General features: G+C 40.3%; 1 protein-coding gene across 1 annotated transcript; it reads left to right on the forward strand.

The window, feature by feature from the left end:
* Positions 1–2,775: 2,775 nt before the first annotated feature.
* Positions 2,776–11,677, forward strand: LOC309570103 (potassium channel, subfamily K, member 16-like; the record flags this gene model as incomplete). Its single annotated transcript, XM_082276730.1, has 5 exons — positions 2,776–2,988; positions 6,819–6,933; positions 7,474–7,640; positions 9,990–10,155; positions 11,454–11,677. 5 exons carry the CDS (start codon positions 2,776–2,778, stop codon positions 11,675–11,677), a joined length of 885 nt encoding a protein of 294 aa, XP_082132856.1.
* Positions 11,678–14,745: the final 3,068 nt, after the last annotated feature.

A 14,745-nucleotide genomic window follows, 5' to 3' on the forward strand; every position in this document is an offset into this window, starting at 1 on the left:
TTTGGTATCTGTCCTTTCCAGAATGGCTCAGATTTTCTATGGGAAAAGCTGGATGCCATTGGGTCGGTCACACTGAGGAAGAAAGATAAGTGAAGGAATAATCAAGGAGATCATGTCCAGTCCTGGATTCAAAACATGCTTTGTGAGAAGTCATTCCCTAGCTTTGAGACCAGATGCACTCTTATGTTCTACATTGGCAGGGAGCACTGAAAAAGCAGGACCTCAGAAGAACAGTCAGTTTCCGTGTTCAGCTACTCTTAAAAAGTTCCTCCATTCCATACTTTTTATTTCTAAAGTTTGTGAACTCAGATTTTGTTTATTTTTTAATCAGAAGAGCATTAGAAAAGCAACAAGAGAAGTTAAGACTAGAAAGTGTGCTTTGTCATCCTGTTATAAAAAGCGATTTGCTAGTATTGTGATTTCAGCACATTGTATACTATGTCTTTTTACCTGGAAGCCAAATTTAATTTCCAATATGGTAAGCCAGGCTGAACTCCCAGATTCAGAACTCACACAGAAATCATAAGTCTTCAGTTTGCTTCCAAATGCACATATTTGGGTTTCTTTTTTCCTGTGGCAAGGCATAACTTCTGGGCTGCTGCACAGAATCTGGCTTTATTTGGTTCCTATATTGCAGCCTGACACTAGAGGGGGAAAGAACCAAACCAGTAGGAATAACTATAGTATAGAAATAAACACACCTTGATGATATTAGTGACTCAATTTGCAACACCCTCAGAAAATGTAGATCTCAAAAGTAAGCCTGAGTGGAAATTTTTTCTTAAGGTGTAATTTACCCTGCCAAGTTCATCAGCTGGAATGCTTTGTTGCTCTGAACTGGAAAGAATAGAAGAGGACAAAAAACTGATTAAGTGCTGTCTTTGTTCATTTATGTCTTATAGTTTCATACCCTTAATTGTGGAATGTACTTCAACGGAGAAAATTTGTGCCAGCCCAGCTGTGCACAACTCCATGGTTTGCATCCATTGCAGAAAACCAGCAGGCTGGCATTCTCTCAGCCTGGTAGTCATAGGTCCTATCAACAACAACCCAGCAAACACCTGGATCTCCCACCAGAGACAGCCCTGCTAGTGCAACACCCCATGCTTCTCTACCCATATCATTTCACTAGGAATGGAATAACAAGCTGTACCTTTTGTTATGGAAGTCAGAAACAAGAGTGATGGTCTTGCTAGATACTGTGTAAGGAGTTGTCATCTTTAGCACAGACCAAGAGAAGGCCTTCCATCAGTGATTATAAGCTGGATGTCTCAGCTGATTCAGATCAGGTTGCTTCGTAATGTTGTTGCAGTACTCAGTAATATCAGTGCTACTGTAACTTCCATCTCCCAAATGTTTCACTTTTCCAGTTGAAAAGAAACACCAGAGCATCAAGGCTCTGAGTCCTTGCACATTGCACTTTCCTGTTGAAATATTTCTATTCCCCCCACTCACACTGACAGAGTGGTCCCAGAAAAAGTCCAGGATGGTCTCCTGGGAATTAACCACAAAAGTTTTCACTTTTCAGAGTGGTAAGAGGCCTTCTGCTGCCAGTCAGTCATCCTCCTCTGGATAATGGCTGGCCCCAGGTTACAAGCACAGTACAAATGGCAAGTCTGGGGATTTTCCCAGATACAGATATGAATTAAATCATTTTTTCAGTCTTTTTCTGTGAGCACTACCTCTTGTTTGAAGGTAGATGTAAAACCATCTGAATGCTAAGCAAAGCAGGGATATTTATATGCAGAACATTTTAACAGTTAGAGAGTGTAATAACAAATTTGCAGCCCTAGCCACCTGACCATCTTCCTCTGCATGTGTGTGTGAGTGTGTGTTTGTTTTCTTTCAGAAGCAGTGTGACACAGATGACACTTGCCATAAAGCTCTTCCTACAGAAAAAAATGCAAGCCCAGCTCATTTCGAGTGCATGATAATTATTAAGGCTTCCATGAGTGAAACTCTGATACATTTTAGCTAATGATTAACCTTAAGCCCTCCTTCCCCCATATGTATTTGGATTAAAAGGGCAATACAGAGACTGAAAGCAGTAGGCATGAGTGGTTTATTCCCTAACTCTATGGACTAAAGGGTGGAGTCATCTGACAGAGTTCAGGAGCAGTAGGCCAGGCAGTGAGGGGATTGATCTTATTAGGACTAGAAAAGAAAGAGGTTCTGTTGTGTGACCAAGTTGAATTCAGGATGTTTGTAAGCTTTACCATGCTGGTTTTACTAGTGCCAGCAATGTTTGTGTGGTACAGACAGCAGCTATTGACTTTTCCATTTATTCAGCTCCATACTCTTCTTTCTTCTGGGGAGTCTGCTGTAATTAGAGAGTTTAGAGCATTTTCTTGTACACAAGTCTAGTGTTTAGAGTAAGGCTTTACTTGTCAAGACTTTAAGAGTCTATCTGTGACTCTATATGTATATGACCTGGGGTAAGTCATATAACCGCAGTTTTGATTCAGCTTCCCAGCCTGGAAATCAATACCAACCTCAGAGGGCTTTATTCATTTGATTGAGATCTTTAGATAAAACATTCTGATTCACAATTCTTATCAAGCCCTTTATTTTGGATAGAGAACAGATGTGGAGGGGTAAAATTTCTCCGTTAGTCTCATTTTGTAAGCCCTGATACCCTGATGTTCTATTGAAAAATTCTCCAGGGCAATAGCTGGGAACATGGGTGTGTGATTCCTGGGTGTTTTGGGTAGGTCACATCTTGGGACAGTAACCTATGAAGTACTGAGCAGGGACTGGCAAGGGCAGATCAGCAGCATGCCCCTCCTCAGCATGCACAGCCGGCAGATCAGCTGGACTCCACTGCTGGTACTGGGTTATCTCTTTTACCTCCTCCTGGGTGCTATGGTGTTCCAGCTGCTGGAGAAGCAGGCAGAGACACATTTTCGGGACCAGTTCCAGCTGGAAAAGCTCAAGTTCCTGCAGAACTACACATGCTTGGACAGACAAGCCCTGGAGCAGTTTGTACAGGTAAGAGGAAAGGGTTCCCATTATTTTGGTTCACACATTATTTTCATTAGAAGAAATTATAGTATTGGGGCCAAGCATGATATAAACTGATCAGCTGTCCATAATACTAAATATCTAACTCTATAAATAACTCAAGCCCATTCATATACTTCCTTATCTTGATCTATGGAATTACTTTCTTTCCCCAGTCACGAACTCCCAAAATAAGTAAATGTGGTGATGCACTTGCGCTACATTGCAATAATTTCAACTTCATGGTTCTCATCTCCCTCATTAATTATTACTGGAAATTATGCATGGGAACAAAAAACAAGAATCAAATCTCAAGAAGTAGGTTGCCCTTCCAGGGTTCTCCAGTCCAAACCTGTGCAAATTCTGCCCTTTTGTACTAGAACTTGTATACTGCCTTTGAAGGTGGTCCTGCACTTCAGGCCTAAAGAAAAGATAAAGTCAACCATCACAAACTGTGTTATCTGTCACTTATAAGAAGAGATAAAGGGCTCTTGTTCAATATGGGTTGTCAATTAATGACATCTTCAATTACATTTTAATCTTTTCCTCAAAACTGGCTAAAGATAAATTATTTGACCTTTCCTGGTATTATAGATATATTCTCATACTAGTATTGCAAGAACTGGACATAAATCCTTAAAATACCAGTTTCTTTGTGCTCAAAACATACCCAGTTGCAGAGCTGGGTGACTAAACAGTTTGAACTCTTTCTACCATGTCATTAAAACTGATAAAAACTCTAAACAATTTGTACTGCCCAAGTCCGAGGACTTCCATGAAGGTGTATGATTCTGATCAACAAAAAGCTCAGATTTTATATATGGATTTAAGCTTACAGTGAAGTTCAGATTAGAAAGGGTAGAAAAGGTGCCTGACCCTCTGTCTACAAAGCCAATGTTCTGATTACTAATACTGTGATCTATTACTTGTGGAACATTGGGCATTGGCCAGAAAATTACTAGAGTTTTCAAGAACTTACATGCCTAAAACCATGTCTATTTTTTTTCACCTTCATGACTTGGTGATATTACATGTCCTTCCCCTACCTCTCCGATAGTGACTGCAGAGGTGAAAGCCTGATTCTCATTCTAAACCCAGCTGTGATATCTTAAGGGACTGAAAGGTTTGGTCAAAACTCCTCTACCGTCAAAATATTAGGGGAGGTCACACGTGTCCAGATTCTTCTCTCTCTGACTCCAGTGGAGTTTTCTTAGCCCTGCCGTGCAACTCAGAGAATCGCATTTTGCTGCCGTGTCTCTGCTGAATTAGTTTCACCTGTAAGCTGTTCCAGATAAAACCGGCTGAGGGCACCAAATCATCTATAATGCAACAAGCTTCAAAGTACTGAGACTTGGTAGTCCTCAAGGTGCACGTAAGTGCAGGTGCTCTCTGACCTATACGTTGCTTATAAGACCTGTTAGGAAATTTGTCTAACTCTTACTAATATTAGCGAATACTAGTCTTCCCATATTAAATCTCTGATGCAGGGAAGCAGTTGTGTCTCTGCATGTTTTAACTATATGGTTAAGGAGGCCTGTTCCTCATGTCACAAGTTCCAGTCTGAAAAGCCATGGTAGTTAGACTGCACAGCCCCTGGACTCAGTCTATTCAGCTAACAGCTATAAGATGTCTTGTCTTAATGCCCATTCTTTAAGCCTAAATCCTGAAATGTGAGATTCAGCCCAGATTCATTAAGTTTTGACTCCATTGTGCATGAAACAAATTCCTGCAATTTCATGTCAATAAACTGCATTGATTCTGCATGGCTAAAACTGCCTAGCTGAGAGATGGCTCTGAGCTGCAGCTCCTAACATGAGCAGCCTGGAGCTTTGGGAAAGTGCAAATCCAAACTCTAATGATCTAATGCACCTCTGATAAGTGTACTTTGGTCAGGAAATTATGCTGGTCTGACAGCTGAGAAGCAAATGCACTGAGTAAGGAGTCCCTGTTTTGATCATGTCCATACTTTTTCAGTCTCAAAGGACATGATATAAATACAGCCCAAAAGGACCAAATCCTTGTTTATGACCACAAGTGGCTGCAATGTGCATTGGCAGGGGGACAGGAGCAGAAACAGCAGGCAGTTTTTATTCTCTCCACATCCTACTATAGCTTAATGAAGGTTTCATATTCTTACTGTAAATTACAGCACATCGCTTTTACATACTGACAACTTCTCTCCCAAAGGCAACAGCTAATGTTCACCAGCCATTCAGCAGCTGCTATAACCCTTATCTGAGCTGTAGATGAAAGGAGCCAGGAGCCATTGTAACTGTCCCACAGGAACCTGTTTGTTGGGCACCAGGATGCCATTTCATTCATGGGGTTCTTTCATAGGGTTGGTACTTAACAGCATCAATTATACCAAGAAATGTGGCCTTGTCAGACTGTGTATGAAAGGTTCCACATTCAAAGTTGCCTTACTCTTTTGTGTTGGCTCTCATGACGTGAATGTAACTTCTGTGAACTCCTGTGCATTGAAATGCATAGAACTGTGTAGGGTTCCTTACAGGAATAAATTAAACCTGTGATTATTTCAAAATACTCACACCTCAGTAGCTTCTGTGTCCTCCTTCTTAGCAGCAAATGAAATAAGTGACTCGAAAATTTGATGTGTTGAATTCTTCTCATTCTAAGAAAAGGCTTTTAATGGATAATGTAAAGTTCTTTGTCATTGAAAATAAGCTCTGCTGACACTTCAGTCATGAGGTCACATGTGATGATATCCAGCAGCCCTCTGATAAATTTGACCAATGCTGTAGGATTTTTTACTGAAGGAATAAAATTAGCTAATAAATTTAGGATATTCAGTCCACCAGTATAGATCAGCGAATATTGCAAATCCTGTCCAAAATCAGATACCTTGTAGTGGGTATGTTCATTTAAAAAGCAATCTTTTTGGGAGTGGCTACCATTTGAATCAAAAAAGAGTATCTTCTTTGGTCTCATACTCCTGGAACCAGCTAAAGCTGGAGCTGCTATTGACTCCTGTTCATGTCTTGCATCATACAAAGTCTTTAGAAGTGATGAACAAGTAATTCCTTCAAGCATTTTGCAAAATTACAAAGCTGCTTTGTGACAAACGGGGGGATTCTTAAAACCTTGACCACTGAGTAGAGGGAAACCAGTCTCCCATAAAGAAATCATTGGGGACAGCAAAGGCACACAATCTTCATTAAGGCAGTTAACAGGATATTTGATGCAGGAGCAGTAATTTTTTGGCACACAGTAGTTCTGGTCATGTGGTAAGAGCTATCTGGAATAGCAGAGAATATTTTATTAGTTAATCTTTCAGACTAGGAGAAGCCTAATTGTCACTGAAAATTATATGGAAGTCATAACCAAAAACAGTAATTCATCCTTACTAGTACTTACATGGAGGAAACAGAAATGACCATGTTCCCCATGCCCCTGCCCACAGACACAACTATACATTTACACATGCCTAAATTAAAAAATTGAATGAGATGAATGGATTACAGAAGGAGAGAAGAGGACTACCTTTATTTTTTATGGCACAACTTTTTTTTCCCGGTTTGATCACTTTGGGGAATTGTCCCCTCCCTTCCCCTCAGATTTCATCTAGCTGGGGAACCTATCGTATTTCAATGATCTGTTCTTCTGTAGCAAGAGTTCAAGTTCCTGGCCAGCTCTTTTTCCAAGTTTTGTCATGTCAGCATAAGTTCTTTTTAGTCCAACTCTACCCTGTTATCTACGCTGTTTATCACTCTGCTTGCTCAAGATGGAAAACAGTATTTACTTATCTCTATTTCTGACATTCTTCCTCATCTTTGCTCCTTTGACCTTTTCCGCTTCAGGTCCTCATGGAAGCATGGGAAAAAGGGGTCAACCCAGAAGGAAATTCTACAAATCCCAGTAACTGGGACTTCAGCAACTCCTTCTTTTTTGCAGGAACTGTTGTCACCACTATAGGTGAGGTACTCTTTTTCCTTAAAAACTGTTTCCTCCAACTGTCCTGTAAAGCCCCCAGAAATGTGTAATTGGTGGGCAGAATAGGACAGAATACACCTGCAATCAACTACTGTGGGTCATGGTTTTCTATTGGTTTCCAATTATGCCTGTTATTTTTCTGTATCCAGTATTTTATACTTGCAAAGAAAGCTGAGGGCCTACTTGGTACACGCAAGATCATTTTGTACATGGACAGCATATCTTTAGGTTGCTTTGAAGCACTGAGTTGCACTCACCACAAAATCAGAGACCTATAGAAAGTTACAACAGTACCTGGAAGAGTAATATTTTTCATGTTTAATTTCCAGCTAGTAGTGGTGAATGCACAAGGTTTCATCATAAGCAATGGCAATTCGCAGACAGATTTCATTGCAGAAAATCATGGATTCACAGGTTCCTGAAGCTAAATGTAGTTGAGCTTCCAAGCTTACGAACGCTCCATGATGCCTGCAGCTTGACAGTAAAGCCTTTTCATGTAGCTGTTTCCTTCTTTTTTTCCAGGTTATGGTAACTTGTCCCCCAGCACAGTGGCAGGGCAGATCTTCTGTGTGTTTTATGCCTTATTTGGAGTGCCCCTCAACCTGGCCTTCCTTAATCAGCTGGGAAAAGGTCTCAATGCTCATCTGCTTACCCTGGAAAGATGGGTGCAAAAGCCAGGGCGTGCCCAGGTACAGTGTCAATTTGCCATTTGTTTTCACGATTTTAAAACTAGTTACAGTTCTTTTCTCAAATAGCTGCTGCTGCTGCTAGGTTAGATTTCCTTGGGTGAACCACAGCAGTTACGTGGCCTTCTCTATCAGAAACTTGATACACTCAGTTTACCTACGATAGCTTTAAAGCTATAGGCTTTTGCTTGAGGGACCCTAGATTTGCCTTTTTAAAACCTTACTCAGCAAAACCATGGACCTGGTGACCTTGGCAGAATACGTGCATGTACACACATTCCCAAATCAAGCTCTTATTCTCCAGCCTATGCCAACATCTCTCCAGAGTCGAGCTTGACACTGTGCAAAGACAATTTATTTTTATTGGCCTCCTGATCTGGCTGGAATTAGCTTTCCTGTTGTGCCAGCAACTTAGCACTTCCTTCCTTTTCTTTTCTTAAAATGCAAATACTCCTTCTCCTTACTTACAGTTTATTGGCCAGTCGTTGAACTAGTCCAGACATTTTTTAATAAGAAAAGCACTGATAATGGAAAATACACTAAGGTCATTTATTACAAAGTTAGTGCATGTTTCTGAGAAAAGGGTCAATGAATTGACCCCTTCAGCTAGGGAAAAGGGAGATTAGATATGTGAGATATGTTGAAACATTTCAGAGTTCTGGCACAAGTTATTTCTTTTACATTTGTAAAATCTCTTGAGTCAGTACATTCTCTATCTACAATGGGAAAGCTATAAAGGTACCATCAAATGCAGACTTGGATTATATAAGCAAGAAATTCTTTAGCTGCATAACCTCTGTCTGTTCCCCAAACCCATGCAGCTCTACCACCAGAAGGATTTTCATTCTAGTATAGCTGCATCTTTCCTGAGATTTCCAATAGCACCTCAAGGATGCGATCTTTTTTTTTTCCCTTTTCACTCCTGAGTTGACACCTCATTTCTGACAGAACTCCTATGATCAGACAAACCTTTGGAGCTCTATCTGCTTGTTTGATCTGAAAAGCTTATTCAAGGAAGTTTGTTTATCTCCTTACAATTTTGTCATGCTCTGGGAAATTAATTGCAATCAGTTCTTTGTTATTCCTGACTTACCGTTCCCTACATCATAGGTTTATACAAGAAAGTTCTTAAAAGACAGGTTAAAAAGTAAAATTGTGCATTTTGATATACATTTTTATGCAAAGTTTATTACATAATTAAATGCTATTACAAAACTGGAATGAAGTAAATGAGAACAACTGAATTATATATCAGCTATAATCATGTCAATCAGTAATTGTCAAGCTGCTCTGCAAATGAGGCAAGTGTCATTACACAGCTAGAGAGACACGACACATAATACAGAAATGACTTGTCAAAGTCATCCAGTCATCTCAAGCCAAGTTTCTCAAGCTCAGAGCATTATTTTTTATGTGAAATAATTCAGAGAGAGAAATTAAAACATGATATCTGGACCTTCCACTTTATAAACAGTGGTTTGGCTTTTCATCCAGTCACAATAGACTCATTAATAGAAATCATACTCCAGTTTGATTGCCCTGCAAGGCATTTTTAAATAATTGCAATGAGTTTGCATCAGCCCACACATCATTAGTCAAAAGTTCACCAGAATGTGTTCCCTGGAAACCCATGAGTTCCTGATCATCAGTCCTAAACTCCTAAAATCCCTTCAGGACCCATCCACTGACCATTCTTTGTACCTATCTACTGCAGTCACATATACGGTAACTTATCTCCCCGAAGGCAGATGTTTGTCCTGAGAGGCACAGATCTGCCCTGTGCTAACACAAACCAGCTCTGCTCTGAGCACTTCTAAGCTAAAAATGAAAGCAGGCAAACTGACTTAACTTAGGTTTCATCCAAACATATTTTTGGCTGAGCTCTTGCAAGCCACTTTATAAATCTTTGGAAGCAGTCATAGTGAAAAGAACCCTAATTTGTTCTTGCCAATCTTTGTATCATGAGTTATGCAGTACTTGGTGATCTTCCTCAAAGACAGGAGCTAGTTGACTGCAAGAGCATCTCCACTTGAATTGAAGTTGTAAAATGAGTATTTCACTCCTATGGATGTCATAGTAAGTCTGAAAAATCTGGCTCATTGCAAAAAGCTTTTAAAAATCCTTCTTTTCTTCCTAGTTTTTAGATTTTTTTTGTTTCATGGTTAAGTATAATATCTACATGCAAACAGTGAACTCAGCCTGCGGTACATGGAAGCATTGGCTTGTCCTTCCTTGTCTTGCCATTGCTCCCAGGTGGAGTGGGATTGTGATTGAAAAGTAAAACAGACCCAGCAATTTTGATAAGAGAACTGCTCCATGCTGTTTAGCTGCCATCTTCCTCTTCTCTTTCAGGTGGTTCAAACACTGGCAGTGGCCATCTTCCTGACCACTGGGACCTTGCTTTTCCTGGTGTTCCCACCATTAGTCTTCAGTTATGTAGAAGGCTGGAGCTATGGAGAAGGTTTTTACTTCACCTTCATCACCCTGAGCACCATTGGATTTGGGGACTATGTAGTAGGTAAAAAAGAACATGAACTGGATTGAGCTTTGTTGAAATTCATTACTCTAGTATAAAACTAAATACAGGGAGCATAGATATCCATTCCACTATAGATCTGGTCAAGATCAGCCAGACTGGTAATAATGAGCTAATGTATTTTAAGTTATAAGCATTTTTCTCTTGAAAGCCAACCTGAGAGTCACCCAACTCCCTTCACACATGCCACTGAACACTTATTCAAGGGTGTCTGTGTCCAGGCTGGTGCAAATGTTATCAAGAGTGACAGGTAAAATATAAATAAAATTCATTTGTCATTATTAAGCCTTTGAACCACCCTTTTCTAACAGTGATTTGTTTTAGCAAGAGCCTACCATTCCCAACAACAAACCATATCAAATATTAAATAAGCAGTACTTCAAATGGGGAGGACATTATTGACAACCACAGGATGCCTCTGAAAGAAGACAAACCCAGTGATATTACATAGTCTTTAGACCTCTAGGTTGAGAGCATCATGGTAGAGACACATGAGGGGCTATTTTTCCACAAACTTAATTGAACAAATGCATAATCTTAACAGTTTATGTCTAATGTGTTTATTTGTTAAAACCACTAGGGTTTCTTACTTCACAAGTGATAGCTCTCCTCTCCTACAGTTCGTGACTATGTCCCAAAAAGGAGATAAAAAAGAATCCAGTGCTGAAACACTGTGGAGTTTCATGATGATCTGAATGACAGAGACTAAATGAATAGCTAGAGTGTTGTCCTGTGACTGTATCAGCACTGTTTGTCCATGTTGTGGAAATATCAAACCAGGGATTAAGATTCTCATAACCACTTAATTAAAATGGCTGCATTTCCCATATTATCCAAGTGATTGCAAATCTCAGGTGTATGAGCCTCCAAAAAGCAATCACTATATCACTAAATTGTAGCTTCCTAAATCATCTGAGATCCCCTGTGTGCCTCTTGAGTAAAATATGGTTAATATGGATTCAGCATTTAATTTCCAGGATGTTTTTCCTTTGTTGTTGGATAGGAGCCATTGACTTTGAGCATCCCTGATTAATATTAGATATGGCTAATTATATTATATAGCCTCACCTTTGGGGATTTGATGCTAAATGTGCTAAGCTTCACCTGAGAGTTGGCATTAAAAAAATGTAAAAATAAAAAAATATTCTATCTGCTGATAGATCACACAAGCTCATTAACACACACACACTTTTGCAAGGAGTGGAGAGGGTGTATGAGTATGTATGGTTAGCAGACCAAAGCTGCCAAGATAAATATGCAGATTTTCCTGGATTTTTCAGGCACAAACCCCAACAAGCACTATATCCCCGTGTACAGGAGCCTAACTGCAATATGGATTGTTTTTGGCTTGGCCTGGCTTGCTCTGGTCTTCAACGTGGGAGCTGACTTGATGGAAAGATACCTTCAGCTAAAGTGGCACAAGTCTGACTTAAGCTTGGCAGAAGGAGCCACCACCAAATTGGAAGATGAACCTGAGCAGCCTAGAATCCATATCCCTAGCTGAGCAAGGTACAAAGAAAGCAGTCTTGAAACTGCATCTTTCATCTGTATCTCACACTAAGCAACCCCTGTGGATAAAGGACTAAACCACAGGTTGTGGACTGTTTCCTAAGGAGGAAATGTTTCAGATACATGGAAATTTCCACACCCTGTGTAGGCATCAGCCAATTAAAACCCCAGGGAAGGGGCATACATGGCTATACAACTGTCCAAGGATTCATTTTACACTTCTCACTGTAAGGCAACTTCCCCTGAAGTAACCAATTATTATCCTTTCTCTTTCTCTAGTGGGATACAGTTCTAATGGTCACTCATTTTCAAAAAAATCCAGAGTGACTGCCTCCCAGCTTCAATAAGAAGTCATGTCACCAAGAATCTCAAGTGGAAAAAGTCAGGTACAGAAATCTTTCTTCATTTCCAATCAGAAAACAAACAAAACCACAGAGGAATATCATCAGTAGTGAACACCTGCTTAATGACATCCATCCAGTTAAGATTCAGTTGATATTATCTGGAATGAGCAGCTTTCATATCAAATGATAGCATTTCTTTATTTTCTGGGCTAAAATGCTTGCCTTTCAATTGTGAGGAAATTATGTGTCTGTCCAGCACTGCCTGGACTGTTACAGTTCATCTCAGAGTGAACTGCCAGCTCAAAGAAGGTCCTTATCGTGGTTCATTTCACAGCCACTTGCTAACAGCACTTTAAACTAAATCTAAAAGCAAGGAGACATCCTTATTTCCAGTCAGATCACAAGCATTATTACAGTCTGGCATTTGCTTTGGGCCAGTTCATAGAAGAGCTATTATGCACCATACAGAACTGATGCTGTACATTTACCTCTAAATAAGGCCAATGATAGGCTCTTGCATTAAATCTTATCCTCAGTCAGGCCCATTGTGTGACCCATGAAGCAGGGAGATTGAATTTATCACAGTTGTTGTAAGTCAAAAGCAGCAGCAGCCATCTCCAAAGGAGCTGAAAAACCAAAGGAGTACATAAAAGCACCTAATAAGAGACCAGTCACTGAGATGCAGATCTGTAGCCATACTCTCTATCAAAGTAAACTCCAGAAACTTGATAAAACAATTATCCATTCATTGGGTACCATGCTCAATCATCACTAACATGTTCCATGGGTATGCTTGTAACTATATACACACTGCTATTTATTCAGTATGTTTATATCTCATAGTAACCATCAGCTAATCCCTTTGAAGTCATTTATAAGTGGGACTTTAATGTAAAGCATGAGTGCAATATGGCTGGGTACATAGACTAGCCCCAAGCTAGCGTATGTCTGACACACTATAGGAACATGAAATGTCAGCCTTTCAGCAGCTGCTTTGATATTTCGTTTTGGAGAAGTGTCCATAAAACATGTAGAGACTTGTGTAGGTCACTAATCTTTTCCTGCATACTTTCTGAGCTAGATTTTTACTTCTGAGGAGGGTCACAACATATGTTTGTTCTTACACCTGACATGGTGCATGTTTTCTTTGCCAGTTGCTGACTCCTGCATAGTGCAGTGTGGCTACTCAAATCTGAAATGCTGGCATAAAAGAATGCTGGTTATGGTTTATCCAACTAATTTTAAAAATGAATGTTCAAATGCATATCCCGTCCAAAATTTCCCTCATGTCTTACCACTACCTACCTCACAGATTTTTATCTCCTCGGTTTTTGCACTGATCTTCCTCTATGCCCTCAGCTATTCCCATACATTTATGCAATGGCTTTCTCTGTAGACTTTCACTGAGAGCAGCCAACTCTCTCCTGTCTGGCTTTTTGTATCTTTGCAAATCTCGTGGGAAACTTTGTCTCTCAGTATTTTCTGTTCTTCAGACAGAATGTTTGCACTTGTACTTGTTAACATCATCACCATCACTGTACTCTGTACCTGCCTTGTGTTAACACCACAAGACACTTTTGGCCTCTTTATGTAAAAGACAAAACTGAAGTTCTGCTGACTGTTCTATCTAACCTGTTCTCTTCACCTTGCCTCTTTCCATGCCTTCTGTACTTTATCAAGCCGTAGTCAGCCACAACACATGCACTAGTCTAAAGGTGATCCTATCCAGTGTTTTACACCTTGCTGCATGCCATAATAAAAATGATAAAGAGGTTGATCAGTGATAGAAAGCACTTACTGGCAGTGTTTCTTAAAATTATCCTTACTTGACATCTGACTGCAGGAAGTCTGGATTGTTTTTCCCGCAGTCCAGAAAATTGCTCCTGTATCTGATACTGATTTTGCAAAGTAGCAGCAAATGGTGAGACTACCTCCTGGATTTTTTGCTACTGCTGTGTTTAATAAAGCTGACAGCAACTGCAGCAGTTCTGCAGCTGCCCAACAGAAGACTCAAAAAGCTGCCTTTAAATCAAGCATATGGCCATATTGGAAGAGAAATGAGAAGGATACTGATGCCCTCTCCCGTGTTACATAAGTGATAGAAATTTCTTGCTCATCTTGTCAATTTTTCAAGGTCTTGAAAAGCTCCTAAAGGTCATGCACATCTATAATCAAGGTTACTTCGAGATACATACCGGGAGCACTGGCCCAGTTTTTGACCATGGCGGACCAAGTGCTTTCTGGCATCCTTCCTCTAATAAAAATGTAGTCATCAAATACCAACTGACCAGCTAAGAAAAGTAATGTGGAAGAACTGTGCAATCACAAGGACTTGCCATGAGCCAGAGGAGCACACGAAAGGGACACTTTTGGTCTAATAACCCATTTTACCAGTGGTGTATTTCCGCACACAATGGAGAACACACATGCTCAGCTCCAGGCATGGAAAACATCACTTCTGAAGCCTCTGAATGTGGCTCTGCAGGCTGTGGCAGAAGCAATGGCCCAGGCAGCGCTCAACTATGGTGTGGAAAAGTAGCACTTTGTCTTGAGCAGCTACCACCTGCAGTCCAGCACAGGATATGAAGCAAATGTCCTTCCAAGCTTACACTTACCCTTTTAGCCTACTCAACAAGCCCTCCTTCATCCTCAGATATACATGTTGTCCTTCCAGACAACACCGAAGTATCATTGGCAAAGATTTGAGCCTTTCTCTGGG

The sequence above is a fragment of the Coloeus monedula genome (assembly GCF_965178545.1).
Source record: "Coloeus monedula genome assembly, chromosome: 2".
NCBI classification, from domain to species: Eukaryota; Metazoa; Chordata; class Aves; order Passeriformes; family Corvidae; genus Coloeus; species Coloeus monedula.